Genomic DNA, 15,708 nt, shown 5'->3' with positions numbered 1-15,708 from the left:
CAAAAACACTCTTGCTTGTATTTTAAAAAAAATAGATATACATATATATATATATATATATATATATAACAATTTCACTTCACATATATATGACCAAAAGAAAAGGTAAGTAAAAAATGCTGTTAAAATCATTAATTTATTTCTACTTGTTGAAATTAATAAGTTCATTTTCAATTATGCTCATCAAAAACAGAAAATTAAGGGAAAAAGGAAAAACAAAAGATGGGTCATTGATATGATTGACTTCATGTCTGATTATCAATGATACTTTCACGATAGTGTTATGATTATGAAATCTCACATCTGTTGTACCATGTGATAAGGATGAACATGAGATATGTTATTGCTTAGTTTTGTGGTTTGTAAAGAGTACTCTTCTCCTTGGAGGAGAATCTTTATAAAGTTTAAAATTAAAAAAAAAAAAAAAAAAAGGTTTCTTCCAACACATGTACATAGGTTTCAGTCCAATAATTTCAAAAAGTAACCTTTCTTTTTTTCAAGTAGCACAGGAAATAATGGAAATATTGGACATGCATTATTAATTACAATTTTGATCATTACCCAATTCTTGCCATTCCTTAAAACCAAAAGTTGTTTTAATATTGAGTAATGAAGTAATATTTATCAGTAGTTAAAATGTCATTAATCCAACTGATTATATTTGGTAATTATGTTTATGACAACTGCAACATCAACAATAAAAGCATCATGTCAAATTGAAAGAAAACGTTAGAAATTAATTATGATTTTCTAGAAATAGAAAATTGAAGAACAGATCAATGATTTTTAATAGTATATAAAAGTTCATGTGAGTTGACAATATAAAAGATTCACTTCAAATTAACGGTGTGTTTTTCACTCTAGTTTACATTATTACAGGCAAGTCAACATCACATCTTCTTCATTTTAAGATAAACGATAGAAGAATTTGAACTCCTGCATTTTTACTATGGTTGGGAAAAAAATTTTATAGTATGTTGATGGATGAGTAAATTTAAAACAAATTTAAAAGATAAAAAAAAAGAAATTTTTATATTTTGAGGAAATTTAAATTTTACAATTTTTTTGGATTAATAATGAAATTTACTCCCAAACAACTTACATTCCAACTTGCAAATTTAATATACTATTAAGAATAGAATATTAAACCATGATTAGCATATACTACTTGTACTTTAAGCTATTATAACCTTATAACAATATTAAATTATCATGTCAAAAAAAAAATTCTTCCTTACATCAAGGTTTTGGATTATAAAAACACCAAAAGGTCACTTCAATGGGGTCTCGAAATCTTCTTTCAAGGATACATTTCACACTAATTTTTTTCCTTTGATTTAAAATTTGATTAAAATAGAATAAACTTTGCAACTTAAATAAAACCCAAATTAAAATGTGAATATAAAGATTAGATAAAGAATAAATACTAATTAAAGAGGGGATCGATAATTGAAGAAAAATCAAGAAGTGGGTCATCATTATCTTATAAGAAGGAGACTTTTATGGGTTTGTAGGGTGGGGATTCCCTATGTCCCAAGGTAGAGTGACAATGAAAGTGAGCCCCAAAAGAAATTGCATAACTTTCTTCTTCTTCCTCTAGGGAGGAGGGAATGGGCCCTAACTAATCGTACCTTGAAGAATCCTTGCCGGCACCCCAGCTATATAAAGGACACCATAAAAGACAACCTTCTTTCCTCCTTCCCTTTGTCCCTTTTCTCCCATATTCCTTTTCCTATGTTATATTATTATTTGCAAGTAAATGGTTTGAAATTTTTTTATAGGGCATGTTAGTTTACTATTCATCAAATTTTTATTTAAAATTATCATAATTTAAATTTTGATCATTAAACTTAAAAATTCTATCAACAAATTTTTTGATTATTTTTTTAATAATAAAACAACTGAAATTAATTGTCTATGATATATTGAAAAGTTAAGATTCAACCTCAAAGTGTATAGGATTTTCCCTAAAAAAAAGACATAAATTCTAGGTTCATGCACCTAAGCCAATTCATCAATAGCTATTCTATATACATATATATGTATATATATTTGACTTTCCACCCTAGATTACATTATTCAAAATAATATTATATTTTTTCTTACTTGTATTTTGGAGAATGCAACATATTTATTACAATATTGAGATATTGAAAACCCCAATAACTCTCCTTTCCTCTTAAATCTTCTTTTAAAGGTGCATGTTTAAAATTTAATCCGTTCATAGCCTAAAGCCTAGGCCCAAATTGCATTATTTAACAACCCAATTAGAAACTATAAAATTTTCCTTTTGAGCCACCAGACAAGGCGACAGCTCCCCGTCTTTTGATATTTAGATAAGGCCCTTTAGTTTGTATAAAATGTGAAAATAATACTAGATTAATTCTATTCTATTCTTAGTTTTCTCCAACTTATTTTTCATGAATCAAATGGATTTTTTTTTTCAATTATTTTTTTTATAAAGAAGGTTGTGTTTTGAAAATAAAAGAAAAGATTGTAAGAATTGGAAATTGAATAAACATACTAATAATATTTTTTAAAAGTGATTATATGAATCAATTAAATTAAATCGTATGTTCTCTTTTTAATTATTTTTGTTTTAATGAAAATGGTTCTAATTAAAGCTAATTGGTGCCCTTTTACTTTCAAAACTTATTTACTTAATTGATAATTAAGGTTGAAGTGTGGCTGTGTGCCTTAATTTGTTGGCCTTTCTCAATGCTTGAAACTTCAATTTCTTACGCCAATATTAGCTGCTTTCTTCAAAATTTTGAATTTCTATAACCTCCATTTTTTCTAAAATCTTCAAACTTTTGAATCTTTAGCAAATTCACAGTAACTGCCCATCACTGTCAAATTTTGTTCAGAATTTATATCTTGCAAGCATAATTTTAGCTAGCGTACGTAGCTAGCTAATTAATTTTTTTTTTTGAAGTATGTCTTTTAAAAGTAACCTCTCTTAGGCTGTATTTGTTTCATGTATATAAATTAAAGTTAGAGGGAAATTGTTAGGAAAGTGCAAGAATTACAAATAAAATTGATTAAAATATAGGTCCCTCATCTTACAATTTTACTTTTACTAGACATGATGATAAAAGTAATATATATGTTCTTAGAATTCTCAACTCATTTTGACATTAATTTTGAGTAATATATATAATTAATAAAATAATTACTCGTATATATTTAGCCAATAGTTGTGTAGATTGATGATAAAGAGTAAAATTTACCTATGTTTGGATACATATAAATAAAGGAAAAGAAAGAAAAGGAAAAGGAAAGAAAGTAATGTTTTTTAAAAGAAAAAAAAGAATATATGTACCCCTTATTTGGATAGTTAAAAATAATAAAAGAAATAAAAGAAATTCTAAAAATCATTATTTGGATAAATAGTGAAAAATAAAGAAAATAATTCATTATAATAATTTTTTTAATTAGAACCCTTTTTTTTATAAAATAACATATAATATAAAAATATATCTTTATATTACCTAGCTTGTTTAAACTAGTCTTTTTAAATAAAATTGAGCATGTTTAATATGGTACGATGTATTAGTTAATTATTGATTTACTCTTAATTTTGTATTTAATTCAGTCTTTTAATTTATTCTAATAATAATTTAGTTTGTTTTGTTGTTAAGACTTAAAAAATCATAAAATATTTATAAACTGTGATGTTGTACAAAATACTCATAAAAAATTATTTTTACAAGAAGTGTCAGTTATATAATTAAATCTAATATCATAATAAAAATATTAATATAATAATCTTTTTACAAAAATAAAATTTTTTCAACTTTTTTTTCTTCACTTTTCTCTCAAATTGGGACATTAAAAAAGTAAAGATTACAAATGAAATCAAAAGTTATTTAGTTTCCACCTCTTTTCTCTCCCCTCAATCAAAACATAGCGTTAAATTTCAATAATCAAAATTTAAAATATAATAATCTCATATATAAAATAGCATATATTTAATAATCGAATAAGAGTAACTTGGTATATAATTAGTGGTTGCAACTTTTTCTTAAGTATGATATGGATAAATAATCATGATACCTATTTATTAAAGTTGTCCTAGAAATATCTAATGTTGAATTAAATCATTTTGGACATGTCATAAAATCAACAGTAAGATTGGCCCATTTTACACTAAAAAATAAACCCTAGCCCATTAATACATTGCAGCAAATATAGCATAATTTTATTATTATTAACATCTACAACATTTTTTTATTTGAAATTTGAGTTCAACTTATTGAAGAAGAAATAATAAATTATGCTTTTTTTTTACAACAAGAAATAATTATTCTATTAAAAGTGAGTTTAGCATTACATTAGGTTGTCACAGAGCAGCTTTTGATAGCCAACATATTGACAAACATCGTCTAGTTTGGTTGTAACAACACTTTTTGACCATGATTTTTCTCCCACCATTAAATACATTGAGAGGTGCTTTTGCCAACCCAAGCTTTTCCACCAGGCCACCAATATCAAATTCAAAACCACCAGGCCACCAATATCAAATTCAAAACGGGTTTAAGTCAAACAATTAGGTGGCAAAATATCTTAAACTTTTATTGCATTTTTTTTTGGGTAAATGATTAATTTCATTCATCAACAACAAGATGAGATACAAAAGAATCTGGCCTTCCATACTACGAAAAAAAAAAAATTTGAAGAGGGAATCTTAGAAGGAAGGATAACCCACAGTATAATTTGGACTGTAGAATTCGACTCATGTAATATTTTAGTAGCATATATAAAAGGTAAAACCAACAAATTTAACTCTTTTCTATTTTTCTCTGTCAAAGTGGCGAAAGTACAATACTCATCTGCAAAAGAATCCATGCATATACCCTTTGAGAACTTCAAGAACAACGGAGCACACAATTGCCCATTTTTGAACTTGGAAACCTTTCACTGACACCATTAACAGTCGTCTACTTCAAAAAAGCTTGCAGGCAGTGAATGTAATTTGATCATTTTCACTAATGGCCTTTATAAGAGTAATATTGGCTTTTATCGCATTTTTCTATATATGTTTTTTCTTTACAAAAAAGAAAAAAAAAAAAAGAGCGATGTGCATAGAATATTTGGTTTTGTCATTGTTTTTGAAAAGTGAAATTGCAATAAGCAAATGTGAAGTGGACATAGACTAGAAACAAGAATGCAGGACGAGAGAAAGAGATAGCAAATGAAAACACAGAAACATGTGATTTGCATGCATTGATGCATATGAGACGATGGTGACATTGGAAGGACACTTGGTGTCGGGTCCCCTTTTTTCTACTGTGGTTATCTCTTGGATTTAAGCATTAAAGCTGAAACATGTTTTAACAACCACTGCGAGAAAGACCCTGAGCGGCCTCTTGTTAAGGGGAAAAGGGAAGGGGAAGGCCGTGCTTCCAAGAGCACACACAAATGAAAAAAAATAAAAAGAAGAAACCCAAACCCTCTCTTTCCTTTTGCAGGGAGTGGGGAGTGGGAGTACTGTTTGTTATGAGCAAAACAACAAGAAACAAGAAAATCTCCTTATTCTATGTGTGAAGAGGAGAGGGCTCACGGGCAGCCAAATCTTCATCGATCATCACCAAAACCGTAGGAAAGATTCTCTAACGACAGAGAGAGAGAGAGAGAGAGAAACAGAAGGAAAGATTGTCGTTTAGATGGGTGATGCAAAAAATATCTAATTAGAAATAATGGAATTATGATCAAAATGACATTCCAACTTTTGCATGTTTTTCCCATGGTTTTCCTTGATTGACGACGCAATTATAAGAAGTGCTTAAATTTCAGAAATGAAATTAAAATGATAATATGTCTTTTAACATATATTTAAAAAAATATAAAACTAATTTTAAAAAAATAAACTATTTATTATCATCTTAATCTTGCTTGTAAAATTAAAAAAAAATTTAGAATTAGTATATCAAATAATATTTTTTTTAATTATAAAGGTTTTGGTAATCCAAAATATATACTATAAAAAGCAACTTATTTTGATGTATTAATTTCTGCTCATGCATTCAACTATGGAGTATATATGGACCATTAGTTCAAACCATTACAATTTTCTTTCTGTCAAAATGAGAAGAATAAATCTCAAGATTGGGTTTGGACATAGAACTTAAAAATTTTTAAAAATTTTGGAATGACAGTATTTTAAAATGTTAGCATATGTAATTATTTTGTTTGGATAAATATTTTTTTACAAAAAATTTAATATATTAGAATTTAATGATATAAAATAATAATATAGAAAAATAATGATATTAAAAATATATATAAATAAAATATACAATATGAATATCATTGTATTTATAAAAATATATAAATATTACTAATAATATAAAAATAAAATACATATTAGATTTTTTTAAATTTCTAATTAATCCCCTATTCTCATACTTTCATTGCTGAAAAAGACATAACACATTTTTTTCTTGAACCCTCAACTCCAATATTAACATGACAACTGATCCAAATACAACCTAAGAATATGACAAAAATCTCAAATTTAAATTCGAAAAAACAATGGAAGAGGTCTATCCCCTTTATTTAATATCTATAAAAGAGTATATATACAGAGGGATAATAATATGTGAGATGGAAGAGGCAGGGGGATAACATGAGTTATGTACGAAAAGATTATTTGGTTTCCCATCCCATTATTATATATGAGATAGTTTTTAGTACAAAGAATTTGTTACCAACAAATTCATAAAACTAAAATTAGTAGTTAACATTATATAATTCAAAATCACATAATAATAAGATTAAAAAAAAAGAAACATTAAGCTATCATATGTTGCTAAAAAGGGAAAAAAAAAAAAAGCTATCACATGACTTGAAAAGAAACACATAAAAGAGAAATGAAATATCTTGGTATAGATATGGTCGTACGGTGCATGGAGATGGCAACCGGAATCTGGTGAGGTAGATGGGCAGTAATAGTTGTAGGACGTCCTAAACTGGGGTGGCCCGTAGCCCTGCCCCACCTCCAACCCCCCACAGGGGGGACTATCGTCTGTCCCTATCCCTTAAATATTCCCTCCCTAGTTCCTCGAATCAGATCCCACCCCTACCCAAGCTCGCTATGTGCCAAACTACACGATTTAAAGGCATAAAATGTAAATTGAACTAGATACTGTTTAGACATGAAAAAATCACGTGGGATGTTAGAGTCATTGCCCTAGTAATTTGCTTTCACTCGACTTTTCCATCCTCCAAACAAAATAAACTTGAAAGAAAAATATATCAGAATAGTAACTAGAACTTTACCATCTGCAAATCCAAATTCCCTAGGCTCCAATGCAACTTGATTGCTTACCATAAATTTCCCAACCTGCCAACTGCTAAAATTTGTTCAACTTTTTAAGCAACCTATATAATGAAAACTGATATAAATCCACCTTCACCAAGTAAAAGGTTTCTAAGATAATAATAGCAACTCTTTAATACACCAAATAAAAGATCACAATCTATTAATCTCCCTTCAGGGAAAGGATGGAAGATTTAACCATTCACGGGGTGGGGTTTTGACACTTTTAGTTTTATAGGCACCAAAAAGTCACTGGTCTCTTCTGCTAATAATTTTCTCACTGATTTTCTGCTACATTGATGTTGGGTAATTACTACCCATGTAAGGCATGCCCTAACAATTATAAAGGTTAATTTTCTATCAAATGACCCTAACTAATAGATCAATATAATTTTCTCTTTAAATACAACAATGGGTGTTACATACAAAGAATCAGCTAAAGTACATTAAAAAAAAAAAGCAAAAATCTATCACATACTCTCTTAGTTCTAGCTCATCAGTAGGGATGCCAGTATCTGTCCCATTGTTTTCTCAGATGTGTCACCTTCATTCTCTACATCCATGCCAGACTCTAGCACTGCAGCATCCAGAGTCAACTTCCTTTTCGCAATCTCATAAACGTTCTCATCAACAGTACCTTTGGTAACCAGCCTGCCAATAATTTGAGCATATTCACTAAATTATGTAAAATTTGCATCTGGAACATCACAATGTGCTCAAGAGAGACGAGAAGGAGATGAAATAGGGAGACGGGGAAAAAAGAAAAGCGAAAGGAAGGGTGTTTTCAAGCACCTGTATATGGTAACTGGCCTAGTTTGGCCAATTCGATGGCAACGATCTTCAGCCTGTCGGTCAATCTGTGGATTAAAATCCATATCGTGAATAACTACAGTATCAGCTCCTGTCAAGTTCAAACCCTGTCCTCCAGCTCTCGTGGACAACAAGCATGCAAATATAGAAGTGTCATTATTGAAATCATCAACTATAGTCTGCCTATCAGTCACCTGAGTACTGCAAAGTAAGATATATTTAAAGCTCAGCTGAAGTAAAAGAGAATTAAAGAAAAAAAACTGGAACACCAGCATTGTCTACAAGTAAAATTGCCAACTAAAAGTCCTATATCAGTTAACCTCATGGTAGACACCTAGAACCAGCCTCTTAAAAGAAAACCCAAACCTTTTCCCCCATAAGAAGGAAAAAGAAAAGTCTAACAAAGCAGAATGTAAAGCAATACCTTCCATCAAGCCGCCTATACGTAACCCCAATCACATCTAAAGTCCACTCTAAGATATCAAGCATTGATGTCCACTGGCTAAAAATCAGAACTCGATGCCCACTTCTCTTGAGTGAAGGGAGAAGCTCTGCTAATGCCTGCACCAACAGAAAAGCACACTCAATTGTAACTAATGAATAACAGTTAGGGGGGGGGGGGGGGAGAGAGAGAGAGAGAGAAGAAATAAAAAATACCTGGCATTTAGCTGAAAGCATAACATATTCGTCAGAAAGAGTTCCTTTACCACCACTAATTTCATAGCGAAGTAAAAGCTGTATTAATGATGTTTAACAAATATATGAATGCCAGAACCAGAACAGAACGAATTTATGATTTTTGTCACAATTAGATTTAAAATTGCAAAAAGCATTCTCCACATAAACTTGCAGTTACACCCTAGTCATTATGCAGAGAAGAATAAATGGTAATTGTATACACAAAGGTATGCACGGCAGTTTTCTGATCCACTTGTCACAGTTGAAATGGATTAACATGCTACTGGGAAAGATAAGTTCAAATATGAACAATCACGCTTGCATTTACCTTAATATCTAGATTAAAAAAAGGCATATTCAAATGAAAATATAGCATAACTGAGAGTGGCATTTAATACCCTATGCACTTAATGCTAAAGAAAGGGAGCAGGCTGAAAGAACCAAAAATAGTCTCTATATTAGATACCTGATATCCATTGGGATCTTCAAATTACTGAGCTATCATAGGGTATCAAAATTAGTAAGGTTTAAAAGAGCAAAATTGTGTATTAATAACATTTGGATATGGTATCAATAAAGCGATAATTTTGTAGTTTATTGGATTCATTAGGGTCTGATCAGAATTGAAATGAACACAACATCAATTCTAACTAGTACTTCATTGAATTTGTAACGAAAAAAGCCATCCAAAACAAAGCTCCACAAATAGGGTATGTATTTCATTTCTAAGTTTAACTCGTTTAACTGTGCTGTAATTAGAACTATACTCCCCATTATCTTCGACAAATAAGTAGGTATTAGCACACTGAACATTATAACATATATACGGATAACCAAACTTGGCTGTGGTGAATATCACAAGGCACCATCCATCAACCTAAGGATTTGGTAATTAATCCATTCCACAACATCATATTACCTAACATGCTTCAACCTTAAGCCTCAAAGGATAAAAGAGGACCCAAATAGGAAGACCATATAACTCTAAAATGAACATACAGCAAAGCCACCTCTAGAACATGTATGACAGAAAACGATGTTAGTCTACACTATTGTTGAAATTGTCAAGGATTAAAAACACATCTTTGAGCACTCACATAGCAAATTAAGTTGTTAGGCTGACTAGTTAAATACTATTCAAATCCTGAGATTCCTCATCTCGGTTTAAACATAAGGTCAATGATGGGCCAAGAACATGTTGGCATTTAAACACAAATTCAAGCACTCACCTCAGAACTTAAAATTTGGGGTTGAATCAATCTGGAAGTAATGTTATACTACAAAACAACTTAAAATATGTTTAATACTAAGGGAACTATTGCAGAAAAGAAAACTATATTATAGAGTCTTCATGTTGACTGGGGAAACTGAGTAGGGAACATTATAATAGAAGGGAGAGCAACTGCCAACCAACCCCCAACACTCATAATTCACAGATATTCTAATCCTTTTCTAGCACTTAACAGTCTCTCTTGTTAATCCTAATCTATCCTCTTTTTCAACTTTCACAAATATTTCCTTTTCCTATTCTAAAATATTTCAAATATGTCTCCACCAGCTAATGTCTTCATCACTCATAAAAGTTTCAGTTAGATGTAAATGTTGAATGAACCCCATTTTGTGAAAAAGAACTAAGAAACGAACACAATCAAAGAAAAAAAAATGCAAATAACAAATAATAATCATAGCAAGTCTGAAGTCTTGAAGAGGAAAAGGAAAATTCTTCTTGGTAAGAATTACCCGATGAATAGAGAAGTCATTGTAATTCTTTAGTTCCTCAATTACTCTGACCAAGGTACATTCAAAAACACCCATTGAATGTAACCTTTTAGCAAAGCGAACAACATCCTCATCATTATAAATTCGCCTCACTAATAATGGGTGATTTGCAATCTGGAGAAGTTCAAAACAAAGATATTAGGTTTAAGCACCAGGGGACCCTTTCTGAAATCAACTGCACGACAAGGGAAAAATAAGGAATATAAATGAAGCAACCTTTCGAAACTGAACAAAATAATTTGAGATCTGACGTTGAGGAAGAATTCCAACAATATTATTCATGTCAGACTCTGAAAACTTTGCTAAGCGTGCTCGTGAAATTGTACGATACTCCTCTATGGCTTCCCTATAAGCATCTTCTTGTTGCTTTTCCATAATTACATACTCAACCTGCAGAAGTGATACTTAGCTCCTAGAATACTGAAACAGTTAATGCTAGACAGGAATTTTCAAATCAAAGTCCCTAAGAAAACAAAACTCAATATCTGATTAAAAATCTAAGAGTAAGAAAGCATCTACCCGTTGTATCTTTGGGACGAGTTGCTGCATCACATCTGATTTCAAGCGCCTCAAGACGAATGGTCCCAAAATGGACTTCATACGACCGATCAACTCTCTATCTTCTGCATTTAGTAGCTTCTTCAAGTCTACATCCTCAGTGGCAAAAAGATCAGGCATCATGAACTCTAACAATGACCACAGCTCCTGCAACAAAAACCTATCCACTTAGCAACAACAATATAACATGTAGAAGACTCAGAAGCATATTGAACAAAAATATCTTCTAATGCTTTTGATACCACCACCATTTTATTGTGACCAAAAAAAAAAACTTATCAGAAGCTTTTATGATAACAGGAGATGTATTTTTTACAAAAATAGAGATTCCATTAACAGCAAAAAAATATATATGAATGATTAAGGTACAAAAGACTTTTTTTATCTAATTCAGAAATTCAATGCATGATCCATTGAGTTGAAATACAGTTGTCATAATGCACACTTTGCACTCTTCTTTTTTCCCTTACTAAATTTCGGTTATCTTTGACAAAATAGAGCTCATCAAGACTGGTTTTTAATTGATAAAATTCCATGCTTCAGCACAAAACTTAACTTTTCCCAGTAACTGTGAACCATATGACTCACAAGTCGCACCATAAGACCACAATGCTCAGCAACCATTATTCAAAATTATTTCCGATTCTAGAATTATTTTAGGGCGGAGAAAAAGGTAATAGTACATGTAAATCATTTTGCAGTGGTGTGCCTGTTAGCATAAGACGTTGGTTTGCATTTCGAGCAACTGACATTAGATTTTTCCACCTAAAGCTGTTCTTGTCCTTTAAAGCATGGGCCTCATCCATTAGCACACAGCTCCAATGCCAACGTTTCAGAATTTTACGATCATCCTTCTGCTGCACGCTATAGAAACCACTAATAAAAAAGCCAAATACACACAAACTTGTACAAAACAAACAAAATAGAACATAAACATAAAAACTCAGTTACCAACAAATTTTACCTGTGTCTTTCAAAAAGTGAATAACACACAAGAAGGACATTAAATGGAGGTGGTAATCCAGCTTTGGACAAATAGCTCAACTTTTTTGAGTAAGCTGCTCGGCCAGCACCATGATACTGAAGTACAGAAAATGATGGGCACCACTTCTTAAGTTCTCTTTCCCAGTTTTCCAAAAGTGAGGCAGGACAAACTATTAAATGAGGACCAGGATCATTTTTCAGATGTTTCAGCAAAGTTAGATATGTAATAGCCTGTGGAGAAAAGAAATTTAGTCTGATAAAAATGAAATACATACAGGATTATCTAGGGAAACAAATTAGACTTCAGGTACCTGAATGGTTTTTCCAAGACCCATCTCATCTGCCAATATAGCTGCAAATAGACAAAAAAATTGTAAGCAGTCCTTACAAACTATAGAAATGATCTAAAACATAGACAAATATACACTTAGAGACTTAAGTTACAAACTATGTGGACAAATATTTTCATACATATATATCTTAGTCACATGACTGCCCCAAGAGGCAGCACCGAATAAAATGGGGCAAGAATTTGAAAAATAAATAACAATAATAAATTAGCTCGATGATGGAGTTTCAAATAAGTGAAGAATTGGATCAGATCAACAATGATCCAACAATAAGCATCCAAAACCATGAGAGAAATATCTAGACAAAGAGGCATCAACAACTAATAGAGACTGTAGCAGCAAAAAAGTATTGATGTACATGTACCATACTAATAAGCCAATAAGAAAATCAGAAGGCCAGATTACTTTAGTATTAACATCAATATATGGCAACAGAAAGCAAAAAAAAAAAAAAAATCCCTGTTTGGTCGATTCAACATCAGATGCAGCAATAAGACCCAACCTTGCCAAATTCTTGTCAGAATTTTTTTATCAAATTGGAAACTAATTGATACAAGCATGAACCGCAATGGATCCTCTTTGTGGGCTTTCTTAAACTACACAAGTTCAATACCATTCTCTTAAAGTTAAGAGTATAAAACCTTAATATTATCTATTCCAGAAAGCCCTATTACTCAAGATTCTTCTCTTTTCCTTCTCCTCCCTTTCCTACAAAAGTTATTGACGCATTTCAGGAAAGTGATTGACAAAGGTCAATGCAGTTATTATGCAACACAAAAATTCAGAACACCAGCCATAGTTGTGAATTTTATGTTTTTTTCTTCATCTTAACTTTTAATCACCCAATCATGATTAACAATCTCCAACTATACATGAGAATCTAGGCAAATAAAGGCACTTAGGAATGAGCATTGAGGTTTACGGAAAACGTTTGTTATTGCTTCTCATATTATTTCTATTAGATATTGCTTCTCATATGCTTATCAAATCCCCAGCAACAATTACAATTTCTTATTTGGAACCCACATCAATAATTGAAAAACTGAGCAATATAAGTCCATATATAACAGAACATGGGAGTCAAAAGATTAGAACAAGTACCTCCTCCAATACCCTTACGATGCAAAAGAAGAAGAAAGTTCACACCAACCAGTTGATATGGCTTGAGAATTGGCTGAAAATCCGAATCCACCACCCCACATGCTACATCAATATCATTCTGCAAGAGTAAGAGATATGCCGATTTATAAAAAAGCCTATTTGAAAACAAAAAGTTAATGTAGAAAAGATAATGCATTCAAACATTCCCCAATTTTCCTTATGTAATATCTGAAAACAACTGGATCCCCTAAAATGAACATAAAAATGAAATTTCAAGCACCATCAATTTACAAGTATTGTGGTGATTTTCATTAAACTAAAGCTTAGACAAAAAGCATTATCGCAAATATTCACCAAATTCAGATCACCTGACCTTGCGGCAAAGTTTAGCAATTTCATAGAGCTCTTTTCTAATTAAAAGAATTAAAATTCAAGTGATCAAGGCCTTCCCTGCCTCATTTTTCTCAGTAACCAAACGGAAAAATACAGTGCTTTCAGTTTTTTTAAATAAAAAATACCTGTGTAACGATTCTCACAGAAGAAGATTCTACTTCGGCGTATCGTTCACAAGAAGCGCCGGAACTCCCGTAGAGCTCCTTCCGAAGCTCAGTCGATATTTTCGCACACTTCTGCAACGCCTTCCCTACCACGTCATCCTCTTGCACTTCCTCCTCTTCACTCGACTCAACATCATACACCTTCTCACAACCATTTTCACCGCAGTCCTTTTCATCATCTTCCTTGTCGTCGTCATCATCAACCACGAACCGACGAGCACGGTTGACAGGCCCGGCGGTATCCTCGGCTTCAACATCGTGGTCATCCAAGTTGGAGTCGTCCACCAATTGTTCGACTTCGACGCAATCGTCGCTGCTTTGGTAAGAAAAACTAGCGTGAGTTTGGGAATTGAAAGCGAAAGATTCAATTGGACGAGGGTTAGGGTTTTTCTTTAAAACACGAGAAGGCTTGAAAGAATGGTTCTCCCATTCTTCGTCTGAAATTTCGTCGAAAACGCGCTTCATTTTAATTTCAATTTAAAAAAAAAAAAGAATTCCTTTTAATTTATTTTTTCTTTCTTTTTTTTTTGTTTCACTATTTTTGGGTTTGGTGTGGAAAAAAGAAGCGAGAGAAGCAGTGAAGGAACAGACCGAGGTGTGGGTGAGTGGTGACGAAAGAGGACCCAACCTTTTAAAGAGAAGTGAAAGTAAAGACAGGACAGAAGAGAAGAAACAGAAAGAGACAGAAAGCGGAGAGTTAAAGCGGCCATTTGTACCCTTTTTTTTTTTTTCAAACGAATCGAACGAAATAGAAGCAAAAGTCAGAATGGGGGACTCACTGCAAAGCGAGACCGAGAAAGCGCGGGTCTTGAATCTGTTGGTTTGGGGAAATTTTCGGCTTTTTTGTAAGGAAATATCTATATTATATTATTTTAAATTAAAAAAATATTTACATTAACAAACAAACTTGGGAAAATAAATTTCAATCCGAATTCGAAAATCAGATCAATTTGATCAAAATATTTTTTATCTGATATTTTAAGGGGAATTCGTAATATTGCTTTTGGATCCTTATTATTGTTTATAAAAATACTCTTGCCATTTATTATTTAAAACACTATTATTTAAATATTCGGATTCCTTTATTTAAATTTTTTATTAAAATATAAAATAAAAAAAATTAATTTAAAATTTGAATTTATTTTTAATTAATAACAAATTAAAATTATTTTTTAAGATTTAAAATCTTTTATAAATATAAAATTTTATATGTATATATATAAATGAGTAACAAATTTAGATATAAGTTCGATATTTATTAAAATTTAAAAATATTATATTTGTGAATATTTAATAATATTATCAATATTTTATTTAAATTTGTTATAAATAATAAATATTTTATCCCAATTCAATATAAACAAATCGAACAAGGACAAATATATAATTATTTAGCCATTAATCTCACCATCTTGAGCACTTGAATCCGTCAGTTGAGCAAAATAAATTAGTAATTTCATTCTCAAATTATAATTAAGGAGTATTGCTAAATGCATCCTATTTTTTTTTTTTCACACCTCAATTTTTTTTAAAAAAGTTTTGTAAGTAAAATTATTTAATTATTTTTTAA

At 31.1% G+C, this 15,708-nt stretch overlaps 1 protein-coding gene across 1 annotated transcript; it reads right to left on the bottom strand.

Annotated features, from left to right (window-relative positions):
• Nucleotides 1–7,429: 7,429 nt before the first annotated feature.
• On the bottom strand, nt 7,430–14,920 carry LOC111318119 (protein CHROMATIN REMODELING 19-like). Its single transcript, XM_022920780.2, has 12 exons — nt 14,100–14,920; nt 13,582–13,699; nt 12,442–12,482; nt 12,111–12,361; nt 11,830–12,010; nt 11,108–11,293; nt 10,805–10,978; nt 10,550–10,702; nt 8,789–8,866; nt 8,556–8,692; nt 8,114–8,332; nt 7,430–7,972 (listed from the first exon to the last, which is right to left on the bottom strand). The coding sequence occupies exons 1-12, from the start codon at nt 14,601–14,603 to the stop codon at nt 7,810–7,812; spliced, it is 2,205 nt and encodes a 734-aa protein (XP_022776515.1). The 5' UTR covers nt 14,604–14,920; the 3' UTR covers nt 7,430–7,809.
• Between the last annotated feature and the right edge of the window lie 788 nt (nt 14,921–15,708).

Source organism: Durio zibethinus, chromosome 2 (genome assembly GCF_047325235.1).
Source record: "Durio zibethinus cultivar Kanyao isolate XHJ-2024 chromosome 2, ASM4732523v1, whole genome shotgun sequence".
Taxonomy (NCBI): Eukaryota; Viridiplantae; Streptophyta; class Magnoliopsida; order Malvales; family Malvaceae; genus Durio; species Durio zibethinus.
Note: the sequence above shows the minus strand (reverse complement) of the source record. Positions and strands in the feature narration are given on the sequence as shown.